This window comes from Nicrophorus vespilloides, unplaced genomic scaffold (assembly GCF_001412225.1).
Source record: "Nicrophorus vespilloides isolate i.1.1-1 unplaced genomic scaffold, Nicve_v1.0, whole genome shotgun sequence".
NCBI lineage: Eukaryota > Metazoa > Arthropoda > Insecta > Coleoptera > Silphidae > Nicrophorus > Nicrophorus vespilloides.
Genome location: NW_017099220.1, coordinates 123,309 through 145,940, shown reverse-complemented (window position 1 = coordinate 145,940; position 22,632 = coordinate 123,309). Strand labels below are relative to the sequence as shown.

Below are 22,632 nucleotides of genomic sequence, written 5' to 3'. Positions count from 1 at the left end.
AATTTTATTATATTTAAATACTGGATAGATCAAAACCGGTACGATGACAAGTATTGTTGTTAATGAGAGTTTTGACTTTGGGACACTTTACTGCCATTCTTTCTTTATTATTTCCTTCATAATTTAATCATATCATGATATAATTAAAAGTGTCTATTTGTAGTAATCCTTTACATATAATGTAACTAATTACATAAAAATCAATTCCAGATAATACTAGCTACTAATGAAATAATACAATTATAATTTAATGAAAGATTATACATTTTTCATTATAAAATATTTTACTGTGGTTAACAGTTATTTAGATGAATGTAACATTTAATATGATTACAATAATAATAAAATAACAAAATAAAATAATATTTTTATACAAATACGTCGGAATTTAATATACGAATGGAACTATGTAAAATGAAACAAAAAAGTAGCGTGATAGAATGACGGAGAAGGTATTTGGTCATTGAATAATTGGTGATTTAATTAAAGTGACGTGGTCGGACAGGCGAAAAAACTAAAAAAGAAGAAACATTCAGCCGGAACAGATGGAAAAGGCTGAACTAGATAATAGAGGTACGGGGGTTGGATGGGGATTGAGAGGGTTTTGTGGTTTTGGTCGCTTATATAATTATCGAATTCCTGGTGCATACCTTTAAAATGGCGAATCTGATGTTACCGCAATGTAATGGTACACGTAATCCCAAATCACACCATAACGGTGGCGCGTGTTTAGGCTGTGCCATTGCGGTCGCGGCAGCCTAATTTGGTGCTCTGCGGAATGTATTGCACACCGACACAGTATATCAGTGGTTAAATGTTAACGCCGTTTACCATTTGATGCAGGAAATCTGGTGCATCTATCTGCATTCAATTACCTTCGTCGCGTATCCAAAGGCACACATTATTCAGGACCAAAAGAAAGGTATCGAGGATCACCGGAAAACAGTTAAATTATGCGAGGTGTCAACGGCAGATGCAAAAATACATGTAGTCGCGTTGTCAAAATTTTAGAAGCGCATTAAATTCCATAGACTCGGTGCAGCAGCGGCCAATGTTTACTCCCATGTAAATGATATTGTGCGAAGAGCCCACTCCTGTCCACCATCACATGTATATGCATATTATACATAAACCGTTTGCGAAAATTAACGACACGCTACAAACAAACTTTCCCAAACAAAAGATACACAAACAAAAAACGAGCTTGAAAATAAATGTTTTCATCTCTTGTATAATTAATTGTCAATAGTTCTTTAGCCATAATTGTAGCCAATAAATATTTTAAATAAAAATGTAAATACTTATTAATTAAATCTTTTAACTTGTAGATTAATAAATTATGGCCTTGTCAATGGTAGATTTGTGAAATTAAGGGTTAATACATATATTTTATGTTTGCATCTGCTATTCCGCGTGTTTTGATATAATTATTGTTATGTAATCTGAATTCATATTCGTTTCATTCGCCTTTATCCTTTACATTTCATCCAAGTGGTACACTTCCCTGTGGTACACTGGATGGTATTAGTTTCAATGATGTAATTTTTATTTTTACCTGGAACTGCCTTCCCATCACATACGATTTGTATATAACATATCGTAGTATACATTCCAATGAGTTTAGTGGTAGATTTTTTGTTTTTAAGGGTTATTGTAATAAGCTGTTAAAATTAAGAATTTTAAAGGTTATTTTTACTTGATAATCATTTTGTATGAAATATTCAAGTTGTGTCGTATCCCGGATCACATGTATATGCATATTCTAAACATAAACTGTTTGTTTGAAATTAACGAGACTCTGGGAAAACTTTGTTTTCCGAACAAAAGATACATACCGCCTCCGACGTGAACCGTCGACCATCCAAACTGGCCGTCCGATATTAATGAATTCCCCTAGGGAAAATATTCCCTTCACTACGAGAAAAATCTTTATCACTTAATTGAATGCTCCTCTCCGGTTCCGCTCTTCAATGGCGGAGAATTTCTCCGTTGTCAGCCGTTCCATTAAATTAACCACACCTCGTGTACACCGCAAACTATGCGAATATTCAATTAAGATGCCCACGCCAACAGAAAAAAAATAAATAAGAAGGAAATGAAAAAGAAAATCGAAAGGAAAATCATTGGAACAAAGGAGGAGGAATCGAGTGAAGGAAAATTAAAATTAAAACAAACTGTGATGGAAAAAAAGGATAGAAGGCAACGGCGATTGTATAAGCGTAAAGTTGGGTTGACTCGCAACAATCAGTGAAAAGTTCTGGTCGAAACAAGCTCTCAGCAAAGCCAAATAAAAAGTATGGCTGAGATAAAGGCGGCCGCTTAAAAAACTTAAATTGTTAAATGTCAGTGGCAACTAGGAGAGAGACATATTTACAAGTTTCGGTCCTGAGGCAACAACGAGCACGACCTCCAAACTCCGTCTACCATGCTAATGAACAAAACTTTATCTGTGTACGTTTATTTTTTGCTTGTTTTCTTTCTGCAATTTTATTCTTCCTTAACCCACTTAGCAGTACTTCCTCTAATTCCTTACCTACACTCGGATTCGCTCAATGTAACGCAATACTCTAAATGCTTTCGGATTACTTCTTCTTAGCTTCAACTTACATCCAAAACATACAGAACTTTTTATAATAATTTATATTTTGTAATTAAATTAATTAATTATATTTTTTTTAATAAATTAAGTAATTATTTTTAATAATAAATTGGGACCAATAAAGAAATGAAAAATCAAGTATTTATTTAAAAGAAATGCTCTTATTATTTAGATAATTAGAAATTATTTATTTACTAACAAATCAAAAACTTGTAATATTGTTTATTCTTAACTTGTTTTCGCTAAAACACTATTTAAAAAAAGTAAATGTAAATGTCGATTTACACAGTTTTACATTCAAAAATTAAAAATTTCGATTTACACGTTTTTCTAATTAAATCGGGGGATAAGTAATGTACAAATATATTTTTATTACTACTACAAAATGATTAAGTATTTTAAATTAGTTTAAAGTAAGAAGAATCGAACTTTATAATATAATATATTTATAATATTTAATGTCCCGGCCCATCCACAATAATTTGTAATAGTAAAAGTGATTAATATATAAAATTGTATAGAAAATCTTAAACAAAATAATATAATTATCTGTAGTGAATAATTTAAACAAAAAATAAAATTTAACTATTTCAATATTTCTTTAAATTAGCAAATTTTATTTTATATATTAAAATCATGAATATGATTAAAATTGATTAGAATGAAAATATTTAGTTTAATCTACTCATTAGATAATATAATTTTAATGTTTTATATATGTATAAACCAATTTGTCTATATGTGTTATTCATTTCATATTTCTAGTTTAACTTTAACACATTTTTACATAACTGAACGCGTTTACAACTATACAATGTTTGGAGTGCTTTCGCTGAAATCCCTCCTTCAATACCAATTTGTCTACTATAAATTATATGTGGATAGATAAAAAGTGTTGTCGTTTCTTTGTCGAGGCTTTCATCCAATATGTTCTTCGTTTTTTTGTTCTTGTTTAAATAAGGAGAGAAGCGGCGAAGTGAGCGGTTGTAAAATTTTACGTCTAGCCATTCGCATGTCACAATATTAACAATTTAATGGTCAGAGATTTCAGGAAACAAAATTCACGTCAAAATCCACAAAATGCATATTTTTTTTTTCAAATTAATCAAACTAATTAGAATTAATTTTTTGTCATTTATTTACATTGAGTTAATTATATATTTTTTTTTGTATTAATAATATTAAAAAAAATGTGCGATCAATATTTTTAATTAAAATTAAATGATTGATTTTATTTTTGTGATTAGTCAATTATATAATTGAAATAATTTCTAATTTGAAAAGTTGGTACTAAATAATGTTGATTAGTTAATAAGTGTTAAAAGTATGTATTTTTTTTTGTATCCTTTGTTTTGGAAATCCTTTCTGTTAAATTGATAAAAAGGGACACATAAACGCATTTATTGTGAGCCGAGGTGTTAGTGAGAATATGCCGTAAAGTGGGTAAGGAGATAATCCAAATTGCTGCAAAAATTATATGTAGGGGAGGATTAAGTGTGAACATGAAACGGTTAAAAACAAGGACGTTATTAACACGGCATAAAAGAGAGGCGAGGATTAAGCGAGGACGGACCTTTTGTCCCTATTAGGAATTAGCGAATACTTTATTTGTATAAATATTAGAACAGTCAAGTTACCTTTAATACTTCATCAGGTGAAATATTTGAAATCGATAAAAAAAAAATAATAATACTAGATTATTTGCATTTAATTACACCATAAACCGCTAAAATTGCAATAATCAACCGACGTTTGGAAACTGCTTACAGAAATTCTGCTCCCTCCTGAAATATGCCCCCATTTTCCAAGCGATTTAAGTTTAGTCATAACAATAAAAATACAGGGTGAAAAAAATATATAACCGGGTCGGAATGTGCATACAGCCTCGTATGTGCCCTAGCAAACACGCATTGAGCTCCTCTTTTATTTCATTTAATCATACTCAACTAGTGGAACTCATTCGGAAAGTTTACTAGAAAATCACTGAACCCACTTTCCTAAATTAAATTTGGTCGATATTAATGTACCACCCCCGTTCCACCTCGACGGTATCTCCCCCGCACCCTTCAAAATGGGGCGAAGGGACCACCCTTTTGCTTTTCCCCAAATTTGCATTCCCTCTCAAACAGCAGCACATAAACAATCTCTGCCTTTACGCAAAACGCTTGCACCGCGAACAAAACATTTAATTTCCCATCAGCGACGATGGGGGGATGCAAACCTCGGAAAAAAAATATGTATGTTATGTAATGACCGACCGTTATTTAAATGTATTCAAATTAGAAGCGTTTCCCTTTCGCGCTTCTTAATTGATCGCTTCGCCACAATTCAAGTCGTAACCTTGAAAGTGATTCCTTGCTCTACCGGATGATTCGTTTCTCTAATATTGTGTTTCAAAAGGTGGGGCCAACGCCCCACAGGACACATTTAGAGTTTAACCGTATGGCCTATTATGTATATGTTACATAGGGGACATGGGAATTTTAGAAAGGCTTTCCGGGGCATGGTACAAAAAAAAGGGTTGGGAATCACTGGTATAATTCTTGATACAAACCAATTGCTCGAAGAAATGAAATTATTAAAAAAAAAATGTGTTGCATAAATATATTACATAAAATAAACTCATTATAATAATATAATAAAAAAAAATTAAACTGCAGCAAAGGTTTATTTGAAAAACTTCATTTTAATATTAAAAAAATTCTTTCAAAATTTAAAGAAAAAATATCTCAGATATTAATAAACATTTTTTACACAATGAATAGAAACGAATAGATAATATTAGTGTTAATTAAGGTTCTGTTGTAAATAAATGATTAACACTGTGTTTCTCGGATGAAGAGGAAGAGAGAAATAAAGTGTGCAACGTTTCATTCGAGCTCGTTTCACTTATTTTCGTTTATTATTTTTTAAGTGTCGTGGAGCTGTTGCAGTGAGTTCACGGCAATAATACTTAAATTAATTTTAAATGAGGCTGCAATTTAAGGAAACAACTCACGATCGAACGAACGAACGAACGAACTTCCGGATTGCTTTTGTTTCAATGCAAGTTATTTGCGCACTGAATGGATCGCTTCGAAATGAAGTTGCTAAATTAAATATAACGTCGAACGCCCCATGCGTATATTATATACACACTTCAACCGCACACAATTCGTCTATTTTTTTTAGATTTGTTTTGTTCTTTTTGTTCAGATAATTAGAGTTTTTATATAAAAAAGGTTTTGTTACTTTTGGTTGTCGGAATTTCGATTGCCTGCGTCGATGTATATGCGGATACTTTATTTTGATACAATAAAACATGAAAACACTGCTTTTTCGCACCTATATAAATAACATAATTCTGGTGTGATTTTTGGAAAATTCTAGATAAAAGTAATGTAATTTGTGTAGTGAGTTAATGCATGGAAATTATATTAATTTTGCAAGTTTTTTTTTGCGTAAAATTCAATACTGCCAAGTTTCAGCATTACAGGAAAACTAATTAACATACGAGTCACGTATGTCAAGTATTTTCCCCACAGATTCGCCATGTAATAATTGGAGGATGCAAGCGTTGCATAAACCAAACCGATGATTCGATACATCCGTGCGCGATGAAATATCTTAGACACACATCTAGGCTAGAGGCCAGAGTTTGTCCAACGATTGGAGAATCGTAGGGCGCAGTTGAAGGGCGGCAGGAAAAGTTCTCTTTCTCTCTCTCTTGCGCCCCATTCCGTCGGAGTTTGGCTTTTTGTGTTAATTTGGTGTAATTCGAGTGAAAAAGATTTGCACTTACCTTTTGTGTTCCCAGTTTGTGGGAGTAAATTCCTTTTGTATAATGCAAATTGGATTGTTCCAGAGGACTTAATTAGCTTAAATTAAACCAGACAAATTGTAATCACTCGCATTACATGGATTTACTTTTATTACCAGCAATAAATAAATTAAACACGTGTTGTTGATTTCTTTACATACTTTACATCTTCTTCATATTTCTAAATACAACATTTGTTATAAACATTCAACAATTTGGAATAAAATATTTTAAAAATTAGTTTCTACTGTAATTATAAGATTAATTAATTTGGTGAGAAAAAATTTGATTAGTAAAAATACTATTTCAGACAAGCAAATTTACAGTTGTCGTATTTTTCAAAAGTTACATCTTCTAAATGATATGTCAGAAATATCCTCAACGCAAACTCTAAGTCGGTAGGTGGAAATCTCGTTATCAGGACCTTACATTCCTTCAAGAATCAGAAAAAAACTCCTACCTTTTGCAAGTGAAATATATATAATCATGTTTAAATTATTACATTAATTAATCTAAACAAATAACGTTTTCCCCCCTCTGATTTACTGAACGAAAATAATCATAAAGTTATGTACACACTAATCCGAATTTATAAATATATAATTTTTGACAAGTTGGAAATGTAATTAATAATAAACGAAATAAAGTGTTTGTTTTTGAATATATTTACATGTTTTTCTTCCTATTTTTTTTGCAGTTTTTCGTGAATTTCTCGACAACCCCTTAAGAAAATTACATCATCAACCATTGGCATCTCACCTTTTCTACTTATATCTTCGTACTGTCATCGAATTGCCTGCTATGAGCTTTAGAAATTGAAAAACAGAGAAACTTTTTTTTTTCCAGTTTTTTTTTGGAAGAAAAGTAAATTGAATGAATGGATAGTTAATAACTCGAAAACCTCTAAATATAATTACATCATCAACAACTTGTATGAAAACAGAATGTCTCGCCCTTCCAACGAGGCTACATTTATACTCGTGCTGTCATCGAGTAACCTGATATGAGCTGTAGAAATTGAAAAAACAGAGAAAAGACGTTTTTTTTCAGTTTTTCGAGAACAACAACCCCTTAAGCAAATTACATCATCGACCACTGGCATCTCACCTTTCCTACTTATATCTTCGTACTGTCGTCGAGTCGCCTGCTACGAGCTGTAGAATTTGGAAAAAAATTGAATAGAATTTTTAATATATTGAAAATATCTTTATGGATTTTTGATAAATTGAACTTCATTATTTCTATCAATTTTTAATTATAGGAAGGATTCATTACAATTAATAAAACAAATGATTTGTCTTTAATGTTTGTTTTTATTATTCTTTTTACAAACGGATAGAGCACATTTATTATACATGGTTTACATAGTTTCTTGTTAAATCGTATTGTGCTCGGTATTCCCACGCTTCAGATTAACATTAACCCAGAGCTGCAAATTCATCATAATAAAAACGTTAACCGCAAGATGGAAATACCGTTACGTAATATATATTTTTTTGTTCACACATATTTATATATTTGATTTTGTTGATTAAAGACAACAATTAAAAGCGCCATCTTTTGTGAATATTTCATTTAAAAAAAAACAACAAATTCTCGCGCTCCAGCTGTCACTCTTTTCAAATTTAAACAATATATTTACATTCCATACTATCGCAAAAATAATCATTATCTACATTAGATTAAACAATATATTATACCTAAGTATAATAATAATAGTAATAATAATTTCATCATCCTCTTAAGCTCATCAACGTTTTACTCTTCATTATTTTTTTTTCAAATTCTCCATGTTTTAGTAAAATAAAATTCATCCCCTTAACACTAACAATTACAATTTTATTCGACTAATTTATATAATTATGTTTTTTTTCTCCTTTTTTTGTGTTTCGGGTTTTCCGAATGGAAAGTAGCGTGGGTTCTACTGATGCCACATTCAACTACATATTAATTAGTATATCTTCATTATTATCATCATCTCTTGTATAATAAACCCTATGAAACGTCTAATACCCTGTTTGGTTTAAAGGTAGAACAGGAATGCTTCCTAAAATATATAAAAGCAATGATTTTCGTTATTCGTCGTGTTTTTTTTTTGAAGCCCACACGCTCATGCGATGCATTGCGTACGTCAAGGCGACGATGGAATAAGAAGGGCTTTAGTCCTCTCGGACGTACTAGAACTGTTGCGATCAGTAGATTTCCACAAAAAGGGAGGAAAGGGGGGAAAACACCGCACCTTGTAGATATCAATAAATATATTGTATTTATTTTTTTTTGTAATATTCATTCCTTTTCATTTTCATATTTAATTTTTTTCTTTGGCTACAGTTTCAATTAGTTATTTACAAGGCCCGTCGTTTTTTTTTGGTTTTAATTGTACATCAACGTTATATTTAATATATGTTTCACTTTTATAATCTCCATACTTGTATATAGATATATACATATGCAATATATATGTATATACATTTTTTTTGGACGCTACATAAAGCTACATACACTTGATATATTTTCCAATAAATGATTTTTCTTTGCATTTTTTTTCTCTTCTTCTTTTTTTTTAATAACACGAAGCGGGGGGTCTATTGCAAACGAAAGGATCTACAGCAGTCTGTCACGAACTTGAGGTTCGGACCTACTGGTCTATGCTAAACCGAGTCAGTCTTGATTGAAAATATAACATATTATAAATATCTTAGACAATGATGCCTTTGTTAGCGTCCTGATTAAAGGACGAACGCCGCGAGGATCAAGTACCCGGTCAGTATTCCTGAAGCGCATTTTTTGTTACTTTTTTTTATTATTCATTGGGATCTAGTGGTGGATGACTGACAGGGTACTGGGTGCGCTCGCATCGTTCCGAACGAAATTTTGAAAATGAAAAGTTACAAAAAGAAAGAATGACTTAGACTTCCTTGCTGGACCAGGAGGTGAGAGGAAGTTTATACTGATGGCGAGTCATTCATCGTTGGTATAAGAAGATGATGAGTATTGGCACCCAAAGAGTTGAGATCTTGATGGTTTCTGTAAAAGAAAAAAGAAACAGAATAAGTTGGTCATCCTTGAAAAGTTGTTTTTTGCAAATTCTCATTTGTTTAAAATGTTTGTACCAATAGGACAATTAGTATTAATTATTCAAATCCATTATATACTAAAAATTTCTCGAAATTTATGTTATAATAGTTCAAAGCTTTAGATTGGAAGCTGTTACAATGTACCTTGCAACATTTTGGTTAGGACAAATTATATATTTCTAATTACTTTGTTAATTTAAGTAAATTTTCTTTCAACGTTTTAGATCAGTGACTCCCAACCTTTTTTGTGTCTATCTAAAATTCTTATGTACCCTATGAAAAATATACATAACACACCATACTCTACTAGATGTATCCATTTTCGAATTGCTACACTGTTTTAGATACTTTGAGAATCCATTTATGTTTGTAGATAGGACACTCATTAACAAATCGGGAATATTGATTATAGTATTAATGACTTTGGAAGATAGATTGCAGCATTCATATTGTAGTTTTAATTGGATGTAGTTTTCCGGGTACAATGCTCCTTCCACCGTAGGTGGCGGATGATTCTCAAATAGGATTCATAATTAATTGAGTATTTGAGGTCGGGTCCGAGTTCCTCCATGCATCCACAGACATTGTCTTTGATGTGTTCTCCCCAGCCGCATATAATATTCTCTTTAGCGGCGGCCGCGCATTTTATATTTTCCCAAAGCGTTGGAAACTTAAAAGTCAGACATCCACTCCCTTGGAAATAAATTTCGAGCTTCCTTATATACACTTCCACATACATGTGCACGATCCTTCTCCTTTTTATTTATTTCCTTCTCATCTCTCTTCTCAGTTATACCACACATAAAATATATATATATATAGAGAGAGAGAGAGAGAGAGAATGAGTGAAAAAGAGAGGTTATACTTTTTTTCGCTTCCTGCTCTTCTCGGTAGTGTTATTGTTGCGGGCTTTAAATATATTTCACGCGTTACGTGTAATGCGGAGTAAACGCTGTCGGAAATAGAGTTTTCTCAATTTCCTATGACTCGTATTGACCTCTATACGAATGTCCAACAAACTTATCGACATACATGCATGTCAGAAAGTTAACTTTCTCGTACCCTCCTCTCTTCACCCTCATCATCTTTTTTTTCTAATGCTTTCAGAGTATCACAGATTTTTCTTCCTTTCCATCCATCCGCCTGGACTGGCGAATCGAATTATTGCTATCGCTGCAAAGACGTAATTGTTTCAAGGGCTGAAGCCTGGATCTTCCTTCCCCCTTATGTATATTATATGACCCGGAGCAATGATGCGACTTCAGATCTCATATCTATATACCCACATACGTATATCTATATATATTTTTTTGCAAGGGGCTGTACCCTGTGTATGTGTTCCAGTTCGAGACCGCAAGTCGGATAGGGAAATCTCTTGGGGCCAAGTCTAAGTCCTGGATCCAGGAAAAGTCCGCAGGAGCGCGAACTTATCATGCACGCCTCGTATCCTAGATCCAATGTAATTATTCAACATCACTTGCATTTTCTCGAACTCAATGAATTCTGCATGGGCATCAAATATACACGACCGCCTTTCAGCGTACTTCACTCATTACAAGTGTTCCGCTTATTTCCATTCCGTCCGTTGCACTATTCGGAATCGAAGATTTCGTTCTTATATGAAAATACCCGTGGGTGGAACAAGAGAAGGAGAGAGGGAGTGCATTTGTATGTGCGACGGTCATGTTGTCTGCTTCTCCAGTCACAATGCATGCTTGATATTCCATCCGCATTCGGTATTATTTATATTCGAATTATGAAGATTCCTGATGCTTGCACTAGCTTCCCACAATGCAATCCTCTCATCGATCCAAAATCGGTAATGAGTTTATAGACCAAAAGCTTAAGCTTCAAATCTGTTACAAACCATTTTGCAACCTCCAATTGCAAAGTGTTCCAAAGATTTCTCCTAATCTAAAGCTTAAACTTCAAATTTCTACATATATTTTCAATACTACATAAGGTTTCATATTTTACTAATAATTTTATAGTCCAAAGCTTTAACTTTAAATTAGTGATAATTTATATTCCAATTGGACAGTATACCAAAGTTATACTACAGTTCAAAGCTTCACATTCGATACTACTATAAACCAATATTTTACAATTTGTTTTTATATTTACTAATAAGTATATAGTTCGAATCATTAAACCTTTAAGTATTTACCTTATTACGTATTTTTCTTTTCAAATTATGTATCTATTAATTAACTAAAACAGTTTATACAAATTACACTTGTGATTGTTAACGGAATAGTGTTTTGTGGGTGTTATCGATCCTCGATTGGTAATGAGCTAACTTTCGTCCGAGGTAATGTGCTTTTTGACGATCGGAAAAGTGATATATAAGTTTTGAGGCTACAAATCCAATATCATTACTGGTATATAGAAATCGCTTAAATGATCAGCGCTCTTTTGCGAGCGTATTTTTCCATTTGTTCAAAAGCGAATGTAAAGAAAAGCTTTCAATTTCTACGGCGCACGCTTTCCCACCGAGAAAAACAAAGTACGCGATTTCCTTCTTCGAATTTCAACACTTCAATTTCACATTTCTTCAATCTGTATTTTGATGCCTTCACATCACGTGTATTTGACACAATAAACTCATTTGCTTACCCTAAGCAATTGTTATTTTTAACACGTAACAAAATCAAGGAAGTAAGATTTAGTTATATTCGTCGTTTATTCATACTCGAGTATAATACGCAGCTCAATTTATCAGTTGATTAGTTTTTTTTTAAGGAAACACAATATATATATTGATATGTTTTATTTGATATATTTTTTGAGATACTTACGAGCTGAGCTGTCATCGGAAGCTGGCCAATCGTAGATGACTCCTTTGCTGTCGTTCTCGGAGCTGGACTTCTGTTCGGATTTGTCGATCTCATTCAGGTTCGATTGATATTTGGAACCTACGGAAATGCGGTGAACATCAAATACGAAACAATAAGCTCGAACGTATCCACGACTACTGATTTTCGTTCGCTTCTTGGACGAGGGGAGAAACCGGAAACGTATACGCACACACGCACAATTCTATACATGTGGGCGAAGGGAGGGCTGTGATCCATTCTGAATTATTTATTGCCTGATCCGGATTGAAACAAGTACGGTTAATTAAGAGGCGGTAGTCTCCAGATGCAGGGGTGATCGGTGTGTGTGTTAGAAAATGACAGAGAAATTGATAGAACAAAATCAAACAAAAAGTCAGATTGTGTATCTTGTGTTTGTGAAAGAAAGAGAGAGAAAACATAGGCACTAAAAGTTCAGCAATTTTGTGCTATTCTGTGCTCAGTAGCCATGCTGTGGTATTGCTTGGTGCTTGTGCTTCAAGTATCGAACGTGTGATAAAAATAAAATAATAATAACGATGCATCGTGCTTGGGTCGACAGAGGATAACGCCGCATCGCAGGATTCGAATCCTGCGTCGATCCTGTCGCTTCCATCAATGGAGACAATAGCCCCTGAACGTCAGCGAGTCGTGGAGACGCACTCAACCATATAACATGTTTATTTTGCAATTAGCATGGATGAATCTGACGAGGGGAATCGTCGAAAAGTCGAATTGGTTTATTCAATTATCCTTCTTGGCTTAGAAGGTATACGAAGACTTCAAATGAACTGGGGGAAGGCTAGGAATTAACGCACCCGGAACTGGGTCTCCATTTATATAATATATACATGTAAAATGTAGTCCTGAAGACGCGCGCACATACACACATACACCTGTCTCATCCAATATTTGCAAGGACTTCGACTATAAAGGAACATCCTGATCTATGGACCAAGTCAAAAATCTGCTCCAAAAGCAAACACCCTTATATTAGCTTTCGTATAAAATTGATTTCATAAAATCCACAATAGTAAGAGCGCAAGAATCATAACGAGACGAAAGAAAATTAATTTTAACAAAATATAATTGAGCAAACATAATATAAACGCAATTAAATAAAAAAAATACATTAAATCGAACATCAAAAAAGAAAGGAATAAAAGAAAAAGAAAAACAAACAGCTTTAATACATTTTATTGGATCCGAATACGAAATCAAACCTACAAATAATTATTTTTATGCAATCATTGAATATGCTTGATTCATGTAAAATCATTTTGTCTGCCTCCTGTGGAGAATTTGCATTTCATTCAAGTATTGGAAATCAAAGGATACAAAGAATGCGGATTATCCTTTATATCTCCATAGATTGACCTTATTCCAGGATTAAAATTTGCTTTCATTACTGTAATTACATTTCTTGGAACCGAATTTATTGACTTTTTCTTAAATATTTGTATTATTACAAAATTTATTAATCTGTTTCGAAGTCTTCTTGTCTCTTTTTCAAAATATAGTTATTGTTAATTATTTTTAAATAATGTTTGCTGTTTTTGTAAGAAATTCAGTTATTATTAAGATGAACTGGAAAATAAGTTAGTTATGAAAATAGTAGTGTTTATTATAGTAAAATAAAATAATTCCTATAATTGTTTTGTATTTGATTAAGAGCAATAAGAAGCATATTACTGGATGCGGTGTTAATTGCAAATTACTATGGGTTTAACGATGATCCTTTATAGTGAAACTCTGTTAATTGAGAACCCACTGAAACGAATTGGCAATATGAAATTGATGGGAATTACAGAGTCGTTGAGCCTTTCTTACGGCGTTTTAGTCCAATGCGAGCTGTGGTTGAAAACGCGTCGGTAGAAAAGAACATGATAAGGGTCTGTGTACTTGTGAAGGCGGTGTTGTCTTTGGAGAAATTAAATGAGTAATTATTAATTAGGGGATGATTGTGTTCGGAAGGGGTGGTTCGGACGGCGAGGGGATCCATTATGCGGGCTCCCGTGTTAGTTAGGGGTGGTAAGATGGCTACCTTTATCTGCAAGGTGCATATTGAGGGAAGTCTGATTTCCGTAGACCGAGTTGTTGAGGTCGCCGTTGGCCCAGCCATCCTTGTTCCGGCTAGGTGGGTCCGTGGTGGTCGGCTTTGGAGAGGTCGTTGGCGGCGCTGTAGCTGCGACAGAAACACCCATCAATTTGCCACAACTTATCATCAAAAGATTACCTAACACCATTTTGATCATCGCCTCTCATGTACGCTTTTATTTATTGTTTTGCATTTTTATTTTTTTAGTTTAGATTTTTATTCGGTTTGCCGTGACGCGAGCTGTGACGTGGCAAATCACCACCGTTAAGTGGGACGGCGGAGGACCGGACGGCAACGTGACAACGTGTTAGGCCGCATATTCATTTTCGTTTCATGAATCGCTTTGACACTGATTGAACGACAAAACTCAATTAGACGCAACGAGAGGTCGTTCGCCACTTTGGATTTTAGCGCCAACATTCGGATTTACTGTTGGTTATTTATTTTATTGCGAATATATTCTTCGTTGCTTCTTCCGGTGTTGGTGTGTTAGTGGGACACGGCAATAATTCAGCGATTTTTCAAGTGAAAACGCACATTTGTAGGATTATTTCGGAATGATCTCCGAAACGAGCTCGAGGAGTCAGCAAGTAGTGGGACGCCAGGCCAAGCTGTTGCTATAGTAACGACACGTGTTGAGCACGGTGTTACTTTGTGAATCTTGTCACGTTATGAGATGAAAAGGGACCTCTGGGAAGAGTATAGTGGGAGACGACGGGGGTGGGGCGATTATGGAGGATGCTTCTTCTTCTTCCAGACCGAGAGATGACGACGCCAAACAGACAACCTCCAGAATTGGATAAAAGAGTAGACGGGCTACATACACACACGGACGCACACGTATACATATATATATAGTTATATATACATATATTGCATCTGTGTTTCATCTCCGCACTGCATTTAAATATATACAGCATGAATACGATCATGCAGTCAAGTTTGGTCCTGTGACACGGACACCGGACTATGTACAAACTAATAAATCAAAGCGTGCTCCGCCGCGGGTCGTCCAACTTTTTCCCCAGTTCGAGCGCGTCAGGTGGTGTTGTTCCATTATGTATGATCCGGCTGTCAAACATCCCCCAACTTGACCGCAAACTATTACAATTAGCACTTCAAAAACTCCAATGTTTTCACACATTCGAAAAGAAAGCAAAAAAAAAACAGTACCACAAACGAAACGAATCCTTCAAACCAACTCAATTTATGGCATTCACTTATCTACAGCATATCAATACGATAATTACTTACCTAATTTTATTTAGAAGTTCCTCGTTATACATGAAATTCCTCAATTGTCAACAGCTTAGACTCATTAATAAATATTGTTTTTATGTTTTATGAAGTAAATTTAGAAAATAAGTTTCTAATATTGGATTTTCCTAATAAAATATTCTAAAATATAAATCAATTAAACAATAATTTATACAAATCGGAATTTATGTGTGTAAGCAAATTATATTTATGAATTAATTTCTTTTTTTTTAATAAATTCTACCACATTTTGTTCCGAATTTATAATAAATTAAGGTGAAACGATAGCCCTTTGGTTACAATTGGAGATTTTTATTATTATTAAGGTGAAATAAAAAAAAATAATTATACAAAATTTACAAGTGTAAACTGCAATGAGAAATGATTTTTTTTTCGTCCGACAGTTTGTTATATATTATTTTGTGATCTTAAGAATATTTGAACTACTTATAACGAATGTTTGCGTCTGGGATACTGATGACTAAAAGAGTACGTAGCTCGAATACTTGAAGTAATACAAACATACCATCGTCTAGCCAACAACTCAGGATTTAATCCGTACACTTTCGAGGTCGTTTTTTTTTGCTCGTAACATAAAAAACAAAGAAAAGAAAACAACGTGGCTGTAAAAGAGTAAACCCTAATATAAATACAACTGAAGTGGCGAATACGTACCTCAGGTCTGGGACATCAAGTCTTCACATAAATAAAACTGCATGCGTGACAGGGGAGGCGTGCAAAGTGAGGCGGAGGAGGTGTAATGTGATAATAATAAGTGATCGCTTTCTACCCCTTTAATGCTTTGCATCCCTCGCTCAGCGATTTCTTTTTTTTTCTTCCTGTTTTCCCGTCTTTCGTTTCAGCCCCTGAATTTGTATATATATATATATACGTATACACAAACATCTAAAGAATATATATGTATTTTTGTTTTCGCATGCCGTTCGAAACTAATCTTGACATTGTTATGTTTACGATCCATTTAACTAATCGAACATCTGTCTGTACGCTTCAAGTGAGACTCGCGAGGCTATGCAGCTGTGTTGCGCGATTGGCAACAGGATTGACAAATGGAAGTACCATGTCTAGCTGCTAACACGGCCAATTGCAACTAGCAACCAGATCGTGTTTGCTAATAGCTGATTTCAACGAGAATTGCTAGCTGCTAACTGCCCTTCACGTTTCGGATGCGGCCCACCGATATATCAATAAACTTCCGCTGATTTATCGCGAATCCATCCAATGCTTCGTTTAGAATTCATACAAAAACGTTTAATCAACTGTTAGCGCAATTTTCAACCATCAAATCTATAAAATTCAATATTAGAAATGTCTACATTGCAAATTGTTATTAAGACTAGTACTCTGATTATATTTTTTATGTGTATTTTAAATACGAAAATATATCGGAAAGATTCTGATATCAATATAATATTTTTATAACATGTAATTTATTTTTATTTAACAATTTTTATTGGACCATATAGGACAAAAGGGCTATAAATGTTTTTAAATACTTACAAAAAAAAGTAGTATATTGATGAAACCAAGATTGTAGCAGTAATAACTGTATTAGAAATTGTCGGAACGACGAAATCAAATCAATAACGACTCATTTAGCAAAGAAAACAAGCTGGTAATTGTGATGGAAAAACTTCATGAAATACGATTAATTCCCCAATGAGTATGAAAGTTCCAGAAAACATATAAACTAATTGTATCAAATTCAGATATATTTTCGTTTTTACAAACAAACAAATATGTTTTTGCTTCAGTGAATTATTGATTGCTTGATGAATTGTGATGAAATTAAAAACATTTGCCAGTTTTAATTGTGTATAAAAATGTAATATACGTCATTATTTTTTTTTAATTGTTTACAAAGTTGATTTAATTTCGTTTGTGTATGCTTGTTTTATTCAGTTTTAATGAAAGCGCACATACACATAATAAACATGTTATTGAATAACGATTCATTTGCAAAACAGATTTGATGGATGCGTGGTTATTATTTTTGTTGTTATGCGATAAATCAGCGACAGAAGTTAATGAATATTGTTGGTATGTTTTCGTTCAGTTATAAATTTTCTGTAATTATTGATATTGAAGATGAGGGGGATGAGGGTGAGTGCGGGTGAATATGAAAGATAGGTAGTTTGAGAGAGATAGAGAAAGAGAGAGTGAGAGGGTTGAGAGGGTGGAAGGTCGGACATTCATGGGGCATGAAATACGAGCTCGCATCTGTCGCCGTTATTGTTGTGCACAAGTTTCTTCGCGAAAAGTACTTTCTAACGGTTTTCAGATATATGACACGCTGCCGTCCGGCGATTCCACTTTTATGGCAAATTGCTCTATAACGGGGTAATTTATGACATCCGAACGGCTTGTGGTGAGCAAGCACTAATAATTTATTCCATTCAGAGCCAAATATTAAGATGTTCCTGATACCGACTGCAGTGTCTAATCTTAATTACTTTACGTAGTTTAATTACCGCGCGCGAGAGCCGCGCCGTCTGTTATATTATCTGGCCGGGGGAATCGAATCGAGAGGGGTTGGAGGTTTTGGAGAAGAGATAGACGCTAAGACTGAGAGCACGAGAGAGACAGACTGAGAGATATAGAGACGGCGAGGGTGTCGGAACTGTTACTGTTACTGTTCTATTACTTACTGTACAGCCGGATGGTGCCGTCCGTTTCGCCCCTCGGATTCTTGGCTACACACTTGTAGGTGCCGTAATCGTTCTGCTGGATGTTGGAGATGACCAGCCTCATGTGAGTCTTGTAGGCGGGGGAGCCGATGATGTTCTCGGTATGATACTTGCGGGACTCGTGGATCATTTGACCATCTTCGCGGGTCCAGTAGTTCAGGGAGCTGGGATGAGCTTCGGTGAAGCACTCCAAGGTCACGGAGTAGGCCAGAGGTGCTCCGACCAGCTGGTGCGGGATCAACAGCATCGGTGGGACTGCAACACGGGGAAAAACATGTCGGGGATCGATTCAACTTCAACTATCGCACCGACGGAATCAACTTCTGCCATCCGCAGGAGTGCGCCTTCATTATAGCATGCAAAACAGTTCGCGGTGCGAAAAGGTGTACAAGGCTGTTTACCAACGGATGCGCCAAGGGGCTACCATCCCTCGCCAAACACCAAAAAACCCACCCCACGTCCCCAAGAACTCCCTGTTTACATGATCATTTACCCTTTGTAACCTCTTTAAATGCATTACATTTCCGCGGCTTTACGCCCTTCGACAATTGCTTCTCTCCTACATCGGGAGAAGAAATAATAATAAAAAAAAGGGAACATAACAGAACAGCGCGGGTGAAAGACAGAGAAAAGGAAATGTAAAAAGAAAGACAGACTTTTCGCTCGACGTTTCCCTTTTCATTTCGCCGTCTGATTTTATGCCTTCCTAACAGAATTACGCCCTTCGCTGTATGTACTCTGTTAATGGCCTCAAATAATTATTTATTTACCATCTCGCATCAGGTTTCACAATTTCTTGACCCTTCACTTGAACTTAGTGCGTGCTCGCATGTTGGTTTCTATCTGGATTTTGGGTATACAAGATATTCTACTTGAAGAGGGTTAAAGCTGCCCATCCCCAAACCCTTATAATCTATATTAAAACGGCGCTGAAATTATTTCCCGGGGCTGAAATAATGATAATGCCACCGTGTATTAATTAAATATACACTGAACCTTCGCCTTCCGAAGCTGTGCAGCATTTTAATCAATGCATCCAACCAACCTACACTTCGATTTCATGACTTGCCCTTTTACCCTCATCGTCAAATTGAAAGAAAAACTAAACATTTATTTTATTAAAGCTGCAACCACACTTAATATGCAATATTTAACTAATAATAATTACTATGTCTAATAAACATTCATGTCTCATGCCAAGTATTATGGATTCAGCTAATACTAATATCACTTGTATATAGTGGTTTTACAAATATTTCTTATATCCTTTGTAAAGCTAGTGAATTGGCGCAAACACTATACGACAAAGGAACTTTAGCATTGAAGCATTGATAATTTGGCTGAGCGCGGTTTTCAATTGTAACCTGTGGAGGCTGTGAATTCAATTCTCGCTTCTTCTCAAAAGATGAACTATGAAAATACGTTGTCAGTTCAATTGATACAAGTATCTATTATATTCGTAAACACTCTTAAAATTCTGTTTCAGAATAGCATATCGATTGAAAGTTAAGTTTTCAGATTATATTTTAAGTATATTACTTGTAAAATAAAAAAAAAGTACAACCAAATAGTGTAAAAGTAAATTCTGGAATCATATTTCAATTATGTAATATTCCCGACTGGTTATACAAATTATATTACCTATTTATTAGTCAATCATTGTCAAATCAATAGTTCAGTGTCAAATGTCAATTATATATTTTCTTGTAATTAACGGTAAATCGGTATATGTGATAAGAGCTAATACTAGATCAATAGTATAATCTGTGAGTGATTACCTTAATCCGACTCATTGTATATGGAAATAAACCATCTTCTATCATGAATTCGAATCATACAACAGAAATTCATAAATATTTTTTTCCGCTATAACCGGAAATACCATTTCTTTTAATTAAACAAACAATAGCTGAACTATAATGCCTCTACGATACGTGCAAAATGCTATTGCATAAGTTTTCCGCCTATTGACATCATGGGATGCAATCTGTGCGAGACATATCTTGGCGATTGTTCGGCGGATTTCAGCGGTGCTCAAATAAAACGAACAGGCTGTGCTCAAACTGCGCGTGAATCTTGGAATATTAGTTAAATTAATCTATCAACTCAAGCGGGATCCTGTGAAGGAATATGAACCTTGCATTTACATAGCCACGTTGGCTGGATTCAAGTTACGATGGGTCGCCGACCCACGCACACGCTAACCACAATATACACTGAGTCTCATTATGGAAGCCGAACGAATACCACTACAGACCGCCGACGTTATGCAAGAGACCTTAATTCTTAGCGTACAGACGGTTATTGTCGTTATTATTTGTTTGCGTATACATATGAACCGCATTTACATACATAGGTTGCATTTACTTGCACCAAACATAATATATATTTACTGCATTTTTTTATACTGTATATTGATTAAAGTTACTATTTTTTAATGGATCACATCACGTGTTGCCTGTGAGCTACAGGTTGAATAAAATATGATACATTCTGTTGGGGCACATCCTCGTTCGAACCCGAAAATTTGCATTACTTATAATTATTACATAATATAAATTAAGGTTTCGAACTGTCAATCACCCTGCATGAGTTTACGATATACGTTAGATACAAAGTCGGTTTGAACTATCCCTCTATTCCAACCCTTATATCTATCCTTATCGCATTAGATCCCTTCCTAAGCTCCGTGAGTCATCAAAAGATAACGTATTACATCCAAAGCGTTTATCTAAATTAATCCTAATAGAGTAACAATAAAAATAACCTCCAAAATACTGATTATTCCTAAGTGACTAATATTTAAATTTAATCTTAAAATTTGTATAAATATAATTAAATAACGATAATTTAGAAAAAATATGAAAATACAAAAATATGCAATTACATTAATATGAAAAACCGGATTGCGGCTCTCTTTGGTCTCATGTGAGCCCACCCCTGTTATATAATTTAAAATGTGTGGTATAATATTATTCGATTTGTATAAACTTGTATTGTGATCATGATAGTGTCTTTGAAAAAAAAAGAGTTAGGTAAAAGTGTACAATTTAAGAATTGGTATTTCGTAGTGACTGATAGAGGGTTTATAGGTCTATTAATATCTGCCATTAGAAAATCAGGGATTGATTTAATCATGGAGATGTTGTCCAATGTTGGAGAAGTGGGTTAGTTTTAAGTAATTGTTATCGAGGAGATACGGCGTCGGCGATAATTGCAGATATCCCTCGTGGAAACGCTTGATCTTGGTCTCACAGGAAGAGCGGGGTGGCGGCGGCGACGGTAGCATCAGTGAAAAGTCGACTGTCGCGACCTGTCTGCGGAGAATCCGTCTCTGCCATTCCGAGATAAATACAAACACTCCGAGATCAGGTCTAATGTAACATTTATATCCGTGACAAGAAGAACCGCGTCGCAGCATTCCGAATCAGGAGGGAGCGACGGGCGGTCTGAATCCTCCCTCTACCAAAAAACAGTCTAGGTTAAGGGGGATGTAGCCCCCGTTCCCGCGTACCGTTGACAAGATAGATGCCAACCATCATTCTTAACTTCTGTCTTTAGTCTTGGCGCTGTTTGCCTTTGCAGTTACCTCCGCTGTTTTGCATTTAGATTATTTTAAGCGATTATCAATCACCGGGGGCGGTTCGAATGAAGACAAAAGCGGCGGCTGCCGAAAGAGGAACGGCCGCATCTTAAAGGAGGGTTGGATCTGGTTGTTGAGACGATTGCAAAGCATATTTAACAAAAAAAAGAAAAAAACGTGTAAGATCTTATCAAATTTCGGCAAGAAATAACAAGTCCAAACGATTTTAGAATTATTTCTATCAGATCGAACAGGAGTAGAGTTTGTAAATTTCTTTAATGCACAATTAGAGATAACGCTTATAATTACCGTAAGATCAAAGGAGATTGCTTTACTTATAAACTAAGAAATAAAACCCAAGATTCGAACTAATTGGAGTTAAAATAATTATAGAAATGACGAAGAAAGGGATCAACTTCTTAACAATCATCTTTAATGCAATTCTTAGATACTTTTACAATTAAACTAAAATGGAACAAATAACGAAAGCTCTCAGAAGAAAATAAATCATACTAATCTTAATTCCTCTTTTAATAGTAATAATATATTTATTATTAATTTTTACAAGAAGAATATAGTTTTTTTTTTTCTAAAATTTGATCTTTTTTTTTAAACAAACTGTAAATAATTCAGGACTTTAAATAAATCAATAAAAAATGAAATCAAATAAACTAAAT

At 34.4% G+C, this 22,632-nt stretch overlaps 1 protein-coding gene across 3 annotated transcripts in view; it reads right to left on the bottom strand.

Moving 5' to 3' along the window:
- Nucleotides 1-8,754: 8,754 nt before the first annotated feature.
- The window catches only part of LOC108564215 (lachesin-like), a 106,813-nt gene continuing 92,935 nt past the window's right edge, over nt 8,755-22,632 (bottom strand). For 2 of the 3 annotated variants that reach the window (XM_017923174.1, XM_017923175.1), the window contains 4 exons: nt 18,334-18,627; nt 14,354-14,494; nt 12,274-12,390; nt 8,755-9,425 (listed from right to left, as the gene is read on the bottom strand). In XM_017923174.1, coding sequence (XP_017778663.1) covers nt 9,364-9,425; nt 12,274-12,390; nt 14,354-14,494; nt 18,334-18,627 — 614 coding nt within the window. In that variant the 3' untranslated portion in view covers nt 8,755-9,363. The remainder of the gene's footprint in view (nt 9,426-12,273; nt 12,391-14,353; nt 14,495-18,333; nt 18,628-22,632) is intronic. The other variant, XM_017923176.1, reaches the window with a different exon arrangement.